The following is a 17,595-nucleotide window of genomic DNA, read 5'->3' as shown; positions in this document are numbered from 1 at the left end:
TTTTAAATATATATATGAGGCTCTTTTTTTTTTTTTTTTCTTGCTTTTGCCTTTTTTTTTTTTTTTTGCCCCCACGAAAATATTTCCAGCGCATCTTTTTGTGTGTATGTGTACGCTAAGGGAAAAAAAATATCTATTATTAGGGTTATTTTGTCCCCCGCTCTCCCTCTCTGTGTCCCTCTGTCTCCAGCACTCTGATAATGATGGTTATGATGATTTCGTGGTGATCCTGAATTTTTAAGATCACTGAGCAACTTTTTAGGCTTTGGAAAGAGAAGCCCTATAGGGATTCGCGTCTTTTGAAGGTGCTTTCTTCTTATTTAAAACTGAAGCTCTCCGAGAGTAGGTGCTGGGTGCTCTTGATCTAATTTTTAAACACCAGGCGTGATTTCTCTGTGTAGCTGACTCTATCCCTCCATCAGGTTTCTGAAATAAATCTTGTTTTCTGCACCCATCAAAACGCAGGTGGGTGAGCACTCTTAACTTTCTAATTTTGTTGTTGTTGTTTCGCCTCCTTTTTTTTGTTATTTTCCTTCTCTTTTCTCTCTCACTCCATTTTCTCTCGCTGTCGCTTGCTCTCTCTTTTACGGAGTCTCTCTCATTCAGGTAAAACTGTAAATTTTCCAAACCTACATTATTTCTCCTCCTACTGCATGTAACTCACGGTTACTTTTCTCTCTCTCTCTTTCTTTTTTTTTTTTTTTTTTGGTGGGGGGGGAAGGAAATTTATTTTAAGTCCTCGATAGGAGCAATGTAAATTTTCTGACATTCAAACCTTTTCTAGTTCACAAATCAGTCACCCTTGTCACAGTTATTGAAATTCCTCAACTTGCCACACCAGGACGGTGGAAAAAGCAGGCGGTGTCTTTGTTGCTGACCAGGCTTTTGATCGCCAGAGAAAATTTACTTACCTTCAGATGAGTGAGCAGAAAAAGAAATAACACTCCCTTTGATTTAGTTAGAAAAATGCAGACATTTGGATTCAGTGCAAACATACAACACTTGGTTGTTTTCTAGATGCAACCCTCGATTAACCTGTCTTTCCCCAGCTCAAAGTCTATTGAAAAACTGTGGATAGTTCTTTTTTGTTCCCGCTACAAAGAGCCATTGACTATATATTAAAATGATTGTTGAAATGTATAAGTATGGTATTTAAAAGCAGAAAACCTTAGTGGCTTAATCAATTAAGCTAAGCAACATTTGTACAATATTTTAAACCATGCTTCGGCTCTTAAAAAAAAATCTCAAGAAACTTTAAAATATAGACGTCTTTGTGTGTGTATGTATTGATACACTTAGGTATGTGCCCATGTGCGTACAGATATAAAACTGGCAAATTATTTATTTACTCGCTCGCCTGCATATTCATTAGCTCTAATTATTTTTTAGTAACGAAAACACCAAAAGCTCGCTAAGAGTCAGACTCCATACATTTCGCCTTTGTTCAGCCCTTCACTTGCCTCCTTCGCAGCTCAATCCGAGCCCCTCCAATTCCTAGTTCCAAACAAAGAAACTTTAAACTCATCCTCTCTAATTATAGCCGCTGGTAAGCAATCCGCAGCGCAGGTACTGGGGAGTCGGACGGGCAGCGCTGCTGCGAGAACCCTTCTCGGGCGAGAAATGCCTCATTTTGAGAGGTATAAAATGGCCATTGCGGCTAGAAAACAAACAAACAAACATCAACGACAATAAATAAACTTTGATACGCCCTGACGGAATGTTTCGCTGCAGTTTATCTGCAGACGCAGTGTGCCTGTGCTCGGTGCAGGAGATAGCTTTCAAAGCAGATCTATTCTGTAATTTTCCTTGGATCTCGGGAGGCTTTACAGGGTTTGGTGGGTTTTGGGTTTTTTTTTTTTTTTTAGAATAATGGTAAGCTGAATCTACACGTTTGCATTTATTCTACGGAATCTATTTGATGGAATTGCAATAGCTCAGAGCAACAGGTATACCCGCTCTAGGGAGCGCCTGGGTGTGGACACAGTCTTAAGGCGGGTGTTGCTCTACTTTCTGTATTTGGTGCTAAAATTAAGCGAAGGACAGAGTTGCCAGCCTTATTGTGAAGTGTGCTGGGCGATGGCATTCGGAGAGCTACAAAGTTGGGTAGTTCAGTGCTAGCCTGCCTCCCAGTGCAAGGGGAAACCAGTGATCGTTCCAGGTCGGTGCAAAATGTACGAGAAGGCAGACGAGAAGGTATTTTTAGGAAGCGTATCTAAATATACAGTGTAAGAGTGAATGTAAAAAAAAAAAAAATGTTGTGGGTTGTAGAAGTTATCAAGTGGGATTTGCGGTGCGCTCTCTGCAGGAAACGAAAGCTGCTCCAGTTCAAAGCCACATGCACCAACGTGACATATAAGCCATTAAAATATCATCCTGACGGCTCATTTCTGCTTCATCATACATTCCCTAACTGCTTCCAGAAAGCAAGAAAAGAAGAAATGAAGGATGACCGCCTCGATGCAAGCGCCAAAGAGGTGGTGGGTTCTTAGGGGGGGGTTATTGTTTTCTTCTTTCATTCTTTCTTTCTTTTCCCTTCCCCTCCACCCCCACTTTTATTTTCGCCAGTTCAGAAATGAGGGGAAACCTTCAACAGGTCGCAGGGGTAAGTGCCTGGGTGTAGGGGGTGCCTGTGCAGCCTGGGCTGCTGGCTAGCCCCCACCTCCTGCCCCAAGGGCTGGACGAGAGCTCCCTGTCGTCGGGGGGGGTGGTCGGGAGGAGGCTTGGCCACCCCGGGAGGAAGGGCTGGAACCTTGCGGTGCGGGGGGGGCAGCGCCTCGGCTGCCCCTCGCCCACGTGGGGCAGGGTCCCGGCGGCAGCGCGGCGGGCGGGGACGGGCGGAGGGCCGAGAGCCCGGGAAGCACCGAAGGGGGGGTCCGACACCTTCTGTCGGACGCCGGGAGCCGCGCCCGCCCCCCTAAAAGCAAAGGATGGCTCGGCCTGACGGTCCGCGCAGTGCCCAGCGGCGGAGCCCCGCGGAACAGGGCAGCGCGGTGCGCAGAGCGGGGCTGGGGCGCTGCCCGCCCCGACTGCGGCCGGGCTCGCTTCGGACGGGCAGGCACCGGGACCGGGAGGGTCCTGCGGCCGCCAGGCAGGGCCGGGAACCCGGGGCGGCGTGCACAGGGGGACGAGCGCTGACAATGGCGAGCCCCGTGGGGAGGCGTCCCGGGGGAAGCGCTCCCCGCCCAGACCTCGCCCAGCGCCGCGCCCGGTGCCGCGGGGGCCCGCCGGGGGAGCCGGCGCCCCGCACCTCAAGCCCGGCTTTATAGGCGGGTGCGGGAGGGACGGAGCCCGGAGCTCGGCCGGCCCCCTCCGGCCTCTCCCCGCCCCCCCGCAGGCAGGGCCGGGGGGGCTGCCCGGGGAGCTGGGTGCTGCCGCCTGCTTCGGCAGAGCCCGGGCAGGGGCTGCGACCCTGCTCCCGGCCCCGAGGGATCCTCCCGCGTCTGAAACCGGCTGGGGCTGGGGGAAAGCTCCCAAATCCCTGCCCAGGGCGATATACCCGAAGGTGACCTCTGACCCGAGCCCAACGCAGTGTGCCAGCCCCGGGCACCGGCACAGCGCCGACCGATGGGGACTGGCGTGGGCTTCTCGCCGACCCCTTTCCTCCCACTCCTTTGTCACGCACGATATCCCTCAGCCCCGGGGAGTCCAGCCCGTTGGCCGGGCTTCTCTCGGGGCTCTCTCCACCCGGAGACGAGAAACTTTATTTCTGCACCGAGCCCTTCCCGGGGAACGCTCCCTCCGCCCTGCGCGGCCGCGGAAAGCACAGGTTGCGTGACAAGGGGCTGGCGGCGGGGCACACGCCGTGGCTGCTGCCGCCCACTCGCTCTGGCTCGCAACCCCGCCCGGGACCCGCGCGGCGGCGGCTCCGGCCCCGCTCGGCCGCACCTTCGGCCCGGGGCGGGAGCGAGCGCTCGGGCAAGGGGGGCGGGCGGGGAAGGTTCCATCGCAGCCCCAGCGACACCGCGGGGGAACCGGTACCCCACACTAGCGCCCGACATCCCAACACTTTGGGCAAGGGGACATCCTCACCCTCCTGCTCCGCCGACGGCACAGTGCAGATGAGAAAAGCGTGCGAGGTCGAGCCAGAGTTTTAGCCAATATTTACTCTGAAACGCAGAACTGTTTTGCCTTCCTTTTTGTCATCTGGTAACCATTTGAAATATTAAATGCAGCGATTTTTTTTTTTTTTGTCCAGTTTCAACAAGTTTTGGCGAACACTTGGGAACTGAGCACTCCTCCAACCTCCCACCCTAACCATAAAGCACAACTCCTGCAAACCTCTCGTTAGCGGGGCAATGTTGGCCGCTCTGACTTGGGAAAAGTGAGAGAATGAATGGAAGTTGACTAGGAATTTAAAATCCTAAGGGATTGCTAAAGTTTTGGCAGTAATTTTCATCACAGCAGTGAAAATATGGAGGACATCAAATTATTTATGAAAGATTATGACTGTGATACGATGATGAAGTTTCGTAATTAATATCATCAAGTGTTTGTCTTAGTACAGATTTTTGTTTACTAGCTCTGGAGTGCCTATAATAATAGTAGTGAGAGTAATAATAATAATATAGAGACAGAAATAATAATAATAGTAGAAATAATAATAATAATAACAACGTCATTTTTAGCAACTGATTCCAGATTCTAGTGTGCTTTTCTGTATTAAAACCCAAACAAACAAAATCCTGAGCATTTCAAAGATATCTGCAAACATTCAGACTCAGACACTGCATCCAGCCCCAGATCTGCTCTCAAAGCTACTGCTGCCGCTCAAAGCAAGCTGTGGAAAGTTCTGCCTGTAGCAGTGGCAGTGCTCTGCCTTGCAGAGAGCAAAGAGCAAGCTGAAAATTATAGGCAGGGAGAAGTGCCAGGGTGGTACTATACTAATCCTTGCTGAGACAACAACTTGTGTTGGAGGCTCGCAGAGAGTCCGGAATTTAATTTCGGGACGGAAGGATCTGTAAACAATATAGCCGAGTGGGTAAAAACTTGCCTTACAATAGCCTGCCAGAAGGTGAATGTCAGATCAAAGGAGAACTGAAAAGATGTCCTTTCATATTTTTTTTTTCCCCCTAAATCAGCCATGGAAACTTCATGACTCCATAAAACATGTGCTGCTTTGCTGGGGAGACAGCCTCCAGTTTCCCCTCGGAGAAAGCTTCTCTTCCCCTCTCATTGCCTAACTTGTGTTTTTGGTCTGGTTTTATAAGTTGGATTTTGGTGTTTTTGAGTTTTTTGGGGTTTTTTCCTTTTCTTTTTGAATCCATGATGCCACACTTATAGGGTGCCTTACTCATTCCACATCACGCACAAATGGTTTTGCTCTTAACTTTCTACCTCTCTCCCCAAACAGGAACAAAGTCAGGAAATGAGGCACAAGACTCCCCTTGTAATGAGGAAAAGAAAACGACTTTACAGAAACATCCTGGAAAAGTCAAGTAAGTTAAAATATGTCCTTTTTACAGTTCAAAGGAGACTGTATTTTTTTCAGCTTAGTGTTTAACGTGCTTGCATAAACACAAATCAGCGACAGAACACCCCACCAGCAGCTGCCTAATCCTGCTCAATGCCTATTCATTTGGAGGTTCTAGAATTAATATTTGACGACTCTCTCATTGAAACAACAACCCCTGACCCCATGTGATTGCACTGTCACATTATTCTATGACATATTCATCTTGAATTCATTTACGGACGATTTGATTGGAATGAGGTTTGACATGTATTGGATCCTATTAAAGAAGAAGACTTTGATCTTGTTGATGGGGTTTACATGATATGTATCATCTTTACCAGGGATACCAGGCTTCCACAATGTGGTGTCTAAGTAGTCAGTGACTGACAGCTTATCTGACAGGAATACCTTAATCTTGAGGTCCTGAATGAAATATTCTATTTAAAATAAGCATATGATTTGCTTGTCCTAGGGTAGCTCTAGGTCACAAAATGTGAGAGGCAAACCTAGGCACAAACCGTTGCTTGCCTGGTGGCTGACTTCCCATTGTTCGGGAACCCTGAAATAAAGAAGTCCCCATAAGTGGATATGGGGCGAGGGAATAAAAACAAAGGCAGAGTGTGCTCTCAGCTACTCGGTACCCTCTCCTCCCCGAGGTGAAACTGGGATTGCTGAAAGGCTTTCTTGAACCACCTCTTCCTAATCAGCAGTGCCTTCTGCCGGGGCAGGCAGGGGCTCGGGCTCAGGTCCTGAGTCTGCTTCCCGCATCCCTCTCTGCCAAAGCGAGTTTAAGGGATAAGGAATCGCGCAGGGTGACTTTCTTGGTCCTCTCTGTTTCTACTCCTCGCGTTTTTTCTCTTTCTCACAGTAAAGATAAGGGGTTTTCAGACTGATCCGTTCCCCTCCTCTCGTTTGGGATTTGAAGCCCAAAACCGTAACCCCCCGAAGCCTGTCTGAAGTGTTCAGGGCATCCCGGCCCGGCCCAGGCCTCGGGCACCGGCCGGATATTTTGCAGCTGGCTGGTCGGGAAGTTTCCACAGAGGTGGAAGTGGGAGAAGACTGAGTGGATGAAGATCAAATTTGGCTTTCTTGTGCTTCCCGAGGGCAGGAGCTGTGCCTTGAGCTGAGCACGGTTATAAAGAGGGCTGTCTCTTCGAAACAATGCTAGAGATAGCGACAAGCATCTCGATGTTTAGGTAGATTACTACCGAAAAAACAAGGCTAAGGTAAAGCCGATGAGCAGCTGGGGCCGTTCCCACCCCGCAAAGGGATGTGCAGCCCGTTCCATGCCGCAGGCCTCGGCGGCCCGGCGGGGCGGGGGTGCGGGCAGTGCCGGAGGGTCGGGGCTGCCCCGCGGGCCGCCCGCCCCGGGCCGTGGCAGGCGGAGCGGAAAGCAGGGGGACAGCTCAGCCCCTCACCCAGGGCACAGCCCCGACTTTCTGCCACAAGAGCCAGGTCGGGGCCCAGAGAAGTGCTGGTGACTCGTCTTTACAACGTGTCACCTCTTTAGAACAACCCTCCAGCTCGGGCCAGCCTTGGGGCCAGGGGCTGAGGACGGGGTGGCGGACACACAGCAGCCACCCGGAGGAAAATTTGTACTCAGGATCAGGCAGCCAGTTTTCTGGCCCTGCAGAAGCTGGTGTTGACACATTTGAGAGTTTGCCGAGAGGCCGGCGTGTCGGGTCAATCGGGCTCAGGCCGCTGCCAAGAAGCAGGAGACCTCGGTCAGCTCTCGAGTGGCAGCGGTTTGAGCTCGAGCTGCCAAAGGGCTGCACAGACAAGCGTTCAAGTTTTCAAAACATTGTGGGAGATGAGTGGAGCCAGTCCGGGTCTGGGCCCTCTTCCCTCCTCTTCCCCGTTTCTCCGCCTCCCCGCAGTCATGTGGCGGCCCCCGCCCGCCCTCCCCCGCACACAACCGGGGCTCACATCAGCCTCACCTAACAGTGAGGGACACCGAGGGCCAGGTTCTCATACGCTGCCTGGAAAAGGGTGTGAGAGACAGCCCTGAGTGGGGGGCAACTGAGAGCCATGAGTGTCTGGCAAGAAATCATCACAACATTTGAAATGAACTTAGGGCAAAATTGTTATGACTTTTTTTTTAATTGGCAAACCCTTCCAGATATTTTCTCCCTTGACTGAGAAGTGTCAGAATTGATGGATAACAAGTATGTAGAGATGCAGTGTTTTAAGGAGGTATGAGGAAAGCAGCTTTATTTGGGATTCACAGTCTCAGTACATTTGTAAGTAACAGATTCATACTTCCTAACGTTTGTCTCTTCTGTGCACTCCTATTGAGATGGTCATGAATAGGACTGTCAAATCCATTTCGTAGAGCAAGTAGACTTGAAAGTTGAGATATTGTGAGGATGGTGTGTGGTTTAAAATGCCTGCGTAAACATGTTATGTAAGGTTGGGGAGCTAATTGCATCATTTGTCACTTTTCATCATCTCCACTCAGAAAGATGTGTGCAAGGATGTATCTATAGCTAACTACCTGAATATCAGCCTAGTTTTACAGTGCAAGTATGGTAAATGCAAGCAGAGACAAAATACAATTGCAGCCTACCCAGAATGTGTGAAGCTGTGTCAAAGATGTCTCCTATGTGGTTATGTATGTCCTAAACTTTAGTCTTATGGTTTCCAGTCTTTGCCTTGCAGCTTCAGTTATGAAAGTAGTTGGGTTGACATTGCCAAGTAGTTTCTTGTTTTACTACTTCACATAAAGCCTATTGATTGCCAACACTTAAATTCTTAGGGAAATGCAAAATTCTATGCTGGGAGCTTTACCTGGCATGCATCTGGTAAAGAACCCACTGGTAAGTTAACAGCGAGTCAATGTATTGAAATGATGAGAGTTTGAAGGGATGGGTAGAGAATTAATCATTGCTATATTTCATAAGACTGTGAGGTTATGGGTTGAGCCGTTTTTGTGTCAGGATCCAAGTACTGTGGTAATACAGTGGGTAGATATTTGAAGATGTGTTTTTCTTTCTTGGAGCAGAAGAATCTCTTTCCATGTTTCATTAACTTTTTTTAAGTTCACAATCCCCTTCTTAAAAACTTAAGCAGATGCTTCCTCCTGCGCTGAAGCCCTAAGCTTTTCTAAACCTGTAAGGCCTCAGTGTGTCCAGCTAAAACCCATACCTACACTTCCACTACTAGCACGCAAACCCTGCAGATCATGTTATTTCCTTCAGGTGAGAATCATCAGAACCGAGTCCACTATGAATGTTTGGCAATGCTTTTCCTTCAAGCCAAGGACGGGGATTTTACGTGGAACTGCCCTGTAAGTGTGCGTGAGAGAAAGTGAGAGAGGGAAAGGGAGAGACTCCCTCTTCTGGGTTAAACATTCAGATTCAGTCTGAACATCACGATTTCTCGCATTGCCCCGGCGGCCAGTAATCAGATAGCTGCTAAAACTGGTCAGAGGAGGGGGAAGGGGATGCGATCTCTCAGGGATCCTTTCTCCGGGCTCAGGCACCGGGCCGACAGCCCGAGTCCCGGGCCGGTAGACCGAGTCCCGGGTCGAGCCCGCCTGGCCAGCGAGCGGCCGGGGCGGCTCCGGCCGCAGCTTCTGCCGGGCAAGGACGCTCTCCCCGCGCTGGCAACAAGTGCCGAGGACCCGCCGGCAGGACGGGCACCGGGATCGCTCCGGCTGCCGCTGCTCTGGCCGGGGACCGGCGGGGCTGCCCGTGCTCTGCCGGGGGCGAACCCCGCGGCCGCCCCTTGTCTCAGGGCAGGGCAGCGGAAACGGACAGAGGCGAGGGGGAGGCCGGGGCGATGCCCTCCACTCCCGCCGAGGCTTTTTTCCCTGGCCGCAGGCGGAAGCCCGGCAGTGCCCGGCCCCGGGCAAGACCCCGGGCAGAGACCCCGGGCCGGGCCGGGCCGCGGATGGGGGCGCCGGGGGAAGGGCCGGCGCGGCGGCGCATGCGCAGCCCGTCCCCGCGCGCGCCCCCCGCGGCACCGGCGATCTCCCTCTCCGGCGGCGGCGGGACCTGTCACGGTGACGTCACCGCGGCGGCAGCCAATGGGCGGGCGCGGCGATTGTGTGGCCGGCGGGGCAGCGGCGCGGCCGGAGCGCGGCCCGGCCCCGGTCCCGCCGCGCCGTGAGGGCCGCCCCGGCCCCGGGCAGGACGGGCCGCGCCGCGGGACCTCCCCGGCCGCCGCCAAAGCCTCCCGCCGGCCCCCCGAGCCCACCCGCTGGCACAGCCGCCCGTGCGTCCCGCGCCAGGGCGGCGGGACCGGGAAACTTTTTAATTTTGGGAGAAAGGAGGGACAAAAAAAAAAAGAAAAAAACTAGAAAGTTGTTTCCCCCGCTCCCCCCCTTCCCCCCCGCTGCCCTGTGTATCTCTCCTCCCGCTGTCAGGTGACTTTTTAGCGTTAGAAGCTAATGAGCGTGGATGCTCTGGGGATCCCGGTGATGGACCCTGCTGCTCTCTCCAGGCGGAACACGGCGCTGAGATTAGTAGACTTGGCGGGGGCTCCTCGCCACCACCAGCACCCCCCTCAGAGCATGACAGGCTTCCCGGGCGTCGCCGGGCACCCCCACACCACGGCGCCCACGCCGCCGGGGGAACACGCCGCCGAGTCCCGCCTCGGGCCGCAGCAGCTCCGGCCAGAACACATGGGGCACCGCCACCATCCTCCTCCTCATCCTCCTCCTCAGCATCACCCCGCGGCCCTTAAGATCAGCCCTGCCCCTCATCCCCACCACCAGCTCCTCCACCACCATCATCATCATCACCATCATCATCATCATATGGCAGGCCAAGCCGAGGTGGTCTCTAGTCACACGGCAGCGTTTGGCCCGGCGCAGTCACCAGCAGCCCCTTACCCCGTGTCTCACCCAGCCCAGGCTCTGGCAGCAGGTAGGGACTTCTTCATCCGCAGAGACCTGCCGGCCCCACTCATGCCAGGGCTGACCGAGCAGCACCCCGCTGCAAGTTCTCACCACGGACTGTTTGTCTCAACAACAGGTAGCTACCCCGGACACCATGGTCACCAGCACCACCACTCAGAAGCTGGGAATCCCTCTCTGTTCACTGGACTCCATGAGCAGCCTCCCCATGCAGCTCCAGGTGGCCATCTAAACGGACAGCTCAGACTGGGGTTACCTGGAGAAATGTACGCCAGGTCTGAACATTTCACTCAAGTACCAGCCTCCAGGACAGATCATTTTGCTGCTTCTTCGCTTCATAACTACGGAGGTATGAATCTGAACATGAACCTGGCTCCACACCACGGCCCGGGTGCCTTCTTTCGTTACATGAGGCAGCCCATCAAACAGGAACTCATCTGTAAGTGGATTGAGTTGGACCAGACTCCCAAAAAATTATGCTCGAAAACTTTCAGCACGATGCACGAGCTGGTGACTCATGTCACGGTGGAGCACGTTGGAGGACCCGAGCAGTCCAATCACATATGTTTCTGGGAAGAGTGTCCAAGAGAAGGGAAACCTTTCAAGGCCAAATATAAACTTGTAAATCACATCAGAGTCCACACAGGTGAAAAACCTTTCCCCTGCCCTTTCCCAGGCTGTGGCAAAGTGTTTGCCAGATCAGAGAATCTCAAAATACACAAAAGAACTCATACAGGTCAGTATGTAAAGCTCTCTTTACTCTATTTCTTTCTGTTATTCCGCGTACTGATTTGCTTTTTTTCCTTTTTTTTTTTTTTTTTTTTTAATGTATCCTTTGAGTTGTTATTGAATGCACGCCAAGTACTTCCGGAAAATAAATTCTCAGATTTGTTTGTTTCTTTACCGTTTGGAGAAGGGGGAGGAAAGGGGGGGGGAAGGGGAGAGTGAAAGCAAATCTCAGAATTCTCGTCCATATTTTTTTCTGGTTGTGCGGAGAGGTTGCTGTAATGTTTATATGGGTAGATCTGTGTAAATATCGAACGATATAACTACTGTTTCTGCTAATTCACACAGGCGAGGTTTTTTTTTTTCGATTTAAAGTAGTCGGGGGGAAAAATGAAATCATTGTGCAAGCTCACAAATTAAAAGTGAACAATGGAAGTTACAACTTGTCTAGTCAGTTTTGACTGATGTCGCTGAGATGCTGCTGCTCGAACATTGTGAGAATAACACAGCTGCGACCTTTTCGTTCAACAGTTCTGTTTTGGGCAGAGGGAGTTTCAAATGTTTGATCTGAATAACACTGACATTTTTAATGAGCATTGCCTTCCAACGACTTTCTGCATTCGCAAATATGGGGAGCTGCGATTTCTGATTCTCGTGAGGGAAAAAAAAAAGAAAGAAAAGAAAGAAAAGAAACCCTTGTGTTGTTTCGGCCTGTACATTCTGAAATGTCATTTACAGATCTGTTAAGTGAAATTGGGACATGTGTCAGAAACATCTGTTAGTTCTAGTTAACAGAAAATAAAGTAACACGATGGACGATCTTGCAGAACTACGTTTGAACTCTTCCGGCCAGGAAAGCATTTATAATTAATGAAATTGCACGTAGAAAGTTTTCACACTTCCAGGAGCAGCTTGTGAAGTTGTATTAATTAGTTTAGCAGCCGGTGTTTGTAGTCCATAGCGCTGGCTTGTCTTCTTCTTTTTTTTTTTTTCTTTTTTTTTTTCCTTCTCTAAAGAAGAAGATAAGAAATAAGCCCTTTTTGGAAAATTTAATCTGTTCCAGTGTAGGGTTTTCCACCTCCCACCCCCTTCTGTACAGCCTTATGCACTGCGAGGGAAACTACATAATCCTATTGTAAGATCTGCTTACAGCCAAACGATTTTTTTCGCCTTCCAGTTCATAAAACTCCCCTTCCCCCATGCTCGGTGCAGGGCTTGACCTTCCAGGAGTTGCATTTTTTATGATAGAGCGCGACGTGATATAATATGCAGAACATACACTAATTTCGTATCGCTATCATCTAAACATAGCACTGAGATTTTACAGCGACCGTCACTCGTCACCTCATTATTTTTCCATCGCTCTATGAGGAGTAAGTCTGTGTGCGGGGCAGGGGGTGGGGGGGAGGAGGTGGACGACAGCATAGCTGTGTTCCTCGGCTGCCTTCTTGGCCCCCTTTTTCCTCGAACAAGGGGTATCCCCGGGTCACGGAACTTGTATCCCAGCCAGTTCCTTGTTGGATCAGCACAGGTACAGCCATTAACCGGGAGAGCTCATCTCTTAATGACAGTGTTTTTCTTAAGTAAACAAACTTTTACTGCTCTTTAACGGCCTCACTGTTTGAAGTCTCTGAAGCAGAAAATGGTTAAATTCTTGGGAAAACTGACCTACATCGGAGATGCAGGTTCAGGGCAAACCCGAGAGCGGAGATTTGCGTTTATTAAACACCATTCGGCGCGTCTGTACTTTTGGCTTTAACTTTCTCGGTGATTAATTGCTGTATTGTGCAAACTCCTGCAGGGCCTTTATGGTTCCACCGTTTCTATTAAACACCCAGAAGTTGTCAAAAACGCAATGTTTCTGAAACCCTAATAGAACTCACTACGAATTATTCATGAAGACAGTTCTAGATTCAACAGGAAAATTATTGCCTCCTTAAATATTAATGACTTCTGATTTCTCCGAGGCTGGGGAGCAGGCAGAGGGATATCTGGCGATGTACGAGTTTTCCAGGTTAGAGGATAAGGCCGTTCAGGCGGCGGCAACGGGACGAGCAGGACGGGCTGGGATCACTTCACCGCCTTCCCTGAGGGCCAGGAACAATAGTGCGAGGCGTGGGACGGAGCCCCGCTCCCTCCCTGCGGCCCCCGCCGCCCCCGCGCCTCGCCCGCTGCCCGGGAGCCGCCAGCTCCGGCTTCCCCCCGCCACCACTCACCCGGAGAAGTTGGTAAATACCTTAATCCACTCCCGGAGACGGGGGATTATGCCACAAATTCCAGGCTGAGTTTCACTGAACACTTTTGCCCAGCTACAAGTGTGGGGGTAAAATGGCGGTAGAGTCTCCATCGCCCGCGGAACTTTGTGCGTGGCTGCGGCTCCGTGCCCGGGCTGCGGCAGCCGGGACCTGTGCAGTGTCCTCTCCCTGCCGGGCCGGGATTTCCGCGAAAGAAAACCTGCTCTCGCGAAAGGAATACTTGCAAATGGCTCGGATGGTTCCTCTTTATTGAGGCGTTCAGGGAATGCAACCCGGGCAGCTGAGAAAATGCTGCCCTCTTCCCACTTGAAACCCGGCTGCACGGACGGACCTTTCAGTGGCTCTTTCAGGGGGTTAAGCGAAGTTGAACATTTTTCAACTCGGCAAAGCGCAGTGCGGCGCAGCCCGCTTTTACCTGAATGGAACTCACTTTGCACAAGCAGAGTGCTTATGAGGATGGCTTTCCCTGGGGTCTCCTAACTTACTGCTTGCTTGTACTACACTAATATCCTTGATTTGTTGTCTCAACTTAGATGCTGAAGGTCAAATTATTTCCTTACGTGGAACTCTAATTAGATTATAGGCGGGCGTGTGTCTATGCATATGCACCGCTGTATGTCGACGGTATTTGGTTACAGAATCCGCATCGTTTTGTGAGAGACCTTATTTTTAACCTCTTCCCTCCCTTCCCTCCAACGCCAGATATTTACCCATCCTCCGTGCAAATGCTAGCGGTGCAGGATGTCAGTGCTCCTCATTGACCATTACAGTGCGGAAAGGGCATACTTTAAACGCGGAGCCATGAGCCTTTCCCACCCACCTTGCATAAAGTGCATTCATGTGAAATATTTGGAATGCCTTCCTTTATTTTCCTCTGCTCGCAGCCAAGCCCGATGTAGACTGAGTCTCTCCTAAATTTAATCATGACGAATTGGGAGGGAAAAAAATAAAAACGACAACCACGAACGTACAACCCAAGAAATTTAAAAAACCAAACCGGAACAAACACACAAAACCAAATATTGGAAGTCCTTTCAGCTACATACGCCATGATGGTGAACACAGTTGCTTTGTTTGTGCTTCACGTTAAGGTTAGGCCATGTATTTTTGTGGAGTCCTCTCCGCCCTGATACTTTTTGACTTTTGACGGATGAGGAAGATATTTTCATAATCGGTTGGTACAGGACCTGGGTACCCCTTGGCAAGCAGGGTTTTTGCAGTTTGCTATTGTCAGCAACAATAATGCCGCCAGCATTTCATCCTGCATCTGGCTGTGGCGTGTTTCCTTGAAAACCTCCTGTATATCGTCTACCATGGCAGGTCCACACGATTCGAGGTTACACTTTCACACGACTCCAGCAATACGATTGTATTTCTATTATGCATAACACCACTTATTATATGATCAGACAATTTAATCCCGGCTGCAATTCCTTCAGTGGCTGTGTAGGTTGAAATAGAAAGGGAATCCTTACCCTTCTGCCAGTACCGTGCGCTGGCCTAGTCATCCTTCTGCTGAAACTTTATCATTTTTCCCGCACAATCAATGTCTTTCTGAAATATTTCCTACTTTAGCACATGGTATCAGCAAACTGGGGAGTGGGGAAAGGAAGGGGATGTGGATCTTCCATGGCATTGTAATCAGTGCAAGTATGAAGTGGATGAAATATGATCTAGCCAGGTTATGGAAAATATTTCCACGTGCCTGGGGGACTGTGAGAAATGTATTTAACGTTAAAGCCTTCGAAGGGATAAATCACTGACCGCTCTTTCTGCAGGACTTCGGAGTCTGCGGGGACAGCACAAGTTTGCTCGGAACGAGCAGTTCTCCTCTAAGTTTTCCTTATTTCGGAGCTTTGTCTTGTGCACAAACCCTTAGGATGATACACACACAGGCCAGGGGAAAGAGGAGAAACTGGCTGGGCAGGGCTCTCCGCCTGCGGAGCCGGCCACGCATCCGGGTGGGCACGGAGCGCGGCGCCGGGGGATGCTCGGCGGGGCCCGCGGGGAAGGGCAGAGCTAGTGAGAGGAGATTCCGCGGGGAGAGGAGCCGTGGCAGGGCCGGAGAGAGGGGTCCGGGGAGGCTGCGGGCTGTGGGGGTGAGGGATGCGCTGCTCCCGGCCCCGCCGCCGCCGCTAATGGCTGTGCTCGCCCATTGCCTCCTGCAGGGGAGAAGCCGTTCAAATGTGAATTCGAGGGCTGTGACAGGCGCTTCGCCAACAGCAGCGACAGGAAGAAGCACTCGCATGTCCACACCAGCGACAAGCCCTACAACTGCAAAGTGAGAGGCTGCGACAAGTCCTACACCCACCCCAGCTCCCTGAGAAAACACATGAAAGTGCACTGCAAATCCCCTCCTCCCAGCTCCGGCTACGAGTCCTCCACGCCCTCCTTGGTGTCCCCCTCCTCGGACTCCGGCCGGGAGCCCCCCGCCTCCTGCTCCCACGCTGAGCCCTCCGCGCCCGCGCAGCCCGCCGCCAACCTGAGCGAATGGTACGTGTGTCAAGGCGCGGGGCCCCGCGGCCCCCCCGGGCCCCCCGGCGCCTCCCCGCCGCCGCGCCTGCCCGCCGAGCCCCGGCCCCGCTGCTAGGGCGCGCCGGGAGCGGCGGCGGGCGGCCCGGCCCGGTACGGCCCCGGTACGGCCCCGGTACGGCCCCGGTACGGCCCCGGTACGGCCCCGGTACGGCCCGGCCCGGCCGGCACGGGGAGCGCCGCGCCGGGCGCGGGGAAGGCGAGCGGGAGCGGCAGCGAGAGGCGCTTGGCGGAGGGAGAGAGGCTGCGGAGCGTGCGGGTGGGCCCTGCCCGCGCCCCCGGCACCGCGCACACGGGAGGGCTGCGCTCGCCTCGGCCGCGGCGCTGCCGCCTCCTCCCGCCGTGCCACACACCCCCGCTCTGACCGCCTTGCTCCCGTCTGTTTACATGCCAACTGATTTGCATTCCCTTTCCTTATCCATGTCCTTTCCCCTTTCCTTCCTTTCCCTTTCCCTTCCCCTTCCTCTTCCCGTTTTCCTTTCCCCTTCCCTTCAGTGGTTTCATACAGATTTTCTCTGTACAGATTTTCTCTTGTCAACAGTATTGTGTGCTGCACTGTTCTGTTCGCCCACGATTTTCTGTGAGAGTGTGGTTTTTTAAGAAATATATATATATATATATATATAAACTATTATTTGTTACCAATTTGTACAAAATGGATCCATTAAATTTTTTGATTAATTAACCCGTTCGATTGACGTTTCTGTAAAGAATCTCCTTACTTTTCCCTCTTTCTGTATATAAATACATATATATATATTTCCTCCCCCCACCCAGTAGTCGCTAATAAAGGAAGGCCCAGGGGGGTGCGATGATTGACTGTCCATTTTAGCTCCCACTGGTAATGACTTCTAATACCTAAACATGCCCGTCCCCACCCAGAGCGCGGCTCCTGTTGAACCGTGGGCGCTGGAGCTCCCGGGGGGGCGGTTCTGGGGGGGCTGGGGGGAGCCCGTTCTCTGACGTCACTGCCAGCGCGGGGACCGGGGGCCGCTGCTCCGCGGCCCTGCCCTGCCAACAGCCCCGAGGAGACGTGAACCGCTCCCACAACGCGCCTCCAGCATCTCCATGCTGCCCCAGAGTCTCAAACCTACAGGGTTCATTGCACCGGTTCAGAGAAAGAAGGGAGGGGGGGGGTAAAAAAATAAACAACCCCCAAAATAAATAAACAAACCTCTCCGCTGGGGTAGCTTGAAACTACCGAATGGTGCCGTTTTAATTACTTTAATTATGTTTAAGAATACCAGATAGTATAGGCAAATAAATAGCATAGGCTGCTGGAAAGGGTTTCTATGGCTTGCGGAGAGCAGGCAGATGGCTGCTGTAACCGCATCCTCTGGTGTTTGACAGATCACCTCCGCACCCAGGTGACTGGGCTTACTGCGAGTGTACAACTGTACACACACGCACATATACACGTGCATGTTGATACCGAGAAATATAAAAACGACAGGAAAATAAATAGCTGGCCAGTGACTAAAAACGCCCCAATGCCCAGGGCTTTCTTTACTTATACACCCGTATTTTTCCCCCAAGGCACCAAGTCGGAGTTCCTTTCTTCATTCGCCCAAACTCCACAACTTTTGTGTTTAAACATCACGGATAGTGACAACAGCATGTCGCTAACGGGAATACACTTAGGAATCAGCTAGGTGAGAGCAGTGTGTGAAAGAGGAATCTAAACAGGGGAGAGTTGTGCCCCTCTCCAGCCCCCAAAACTTGTGTCATGGAAATCGAGAAGTGCAGAAGCCAAATGTGGGTAGGGAGGATGT

The 17,595-nt window shown here is 51.7% G+C and overlaps 1 protein-coding gene across 7 annotated transcripts in view; it reads left to right on the top strand.

The window, feature by feature from the left end:
* The first annotated feature begins 80 nt into the window (after positions 1 to 80).
* ZIC4 (Zic family member 4) overlaps positions 81 to 17,595 on the top strand; it is a 127,261-nt gene continuing 109,746 nt past the window's right edge. For 2 of the 7 annotated variants that reach the window (XR_010784170.1, XM_066556289.1), the window contains exons 1-2: positions 9,807 to 11,046; positions 15,460 to 15,784. Coding sequence is in view for 6 of the 7 variants with exons in the window: in XM_066556289.1 (XP_066412386.1) it covers positions 9,843 to 11,046; positions 15,460 to 15,784 (1,529 nt within the window). In the remaining variant the exon portion in view is untranslated. Of the gene's footprint in view, positions 466 to 2,044; positions 2,478 to 4,222; positions 4,322 to 5,350; positions 5,436 to 9,806; positions 11,047 to 15,459; positions 15,882 to 17,595 lie in introns of those variants that run through there. The other 5 variants (XM_066556292.1, XM_066556291.1, XM_066556293.1 and 2 more) reach the window with 5 other exon arrangements.

Source organism: Molothrus aeneus, chromosome 10 (genome assembly GCF_037042795.1).
Source record: "Molothrus aeneus isolate 106 chromosome 10, BPBGC_Maene_1.0, whole genome shotgun sequence".
Lineage (NCBI taxonomy): Eukaryota > Metazoa > Chordata > Aves > Passeriformes > Icteridae > Molothrus > Molothrus aeneus.
Note: the sequence above shows the minus strand (reverse complement) of the source record. Positions and strands in the feature narration are given on the sequence as shown.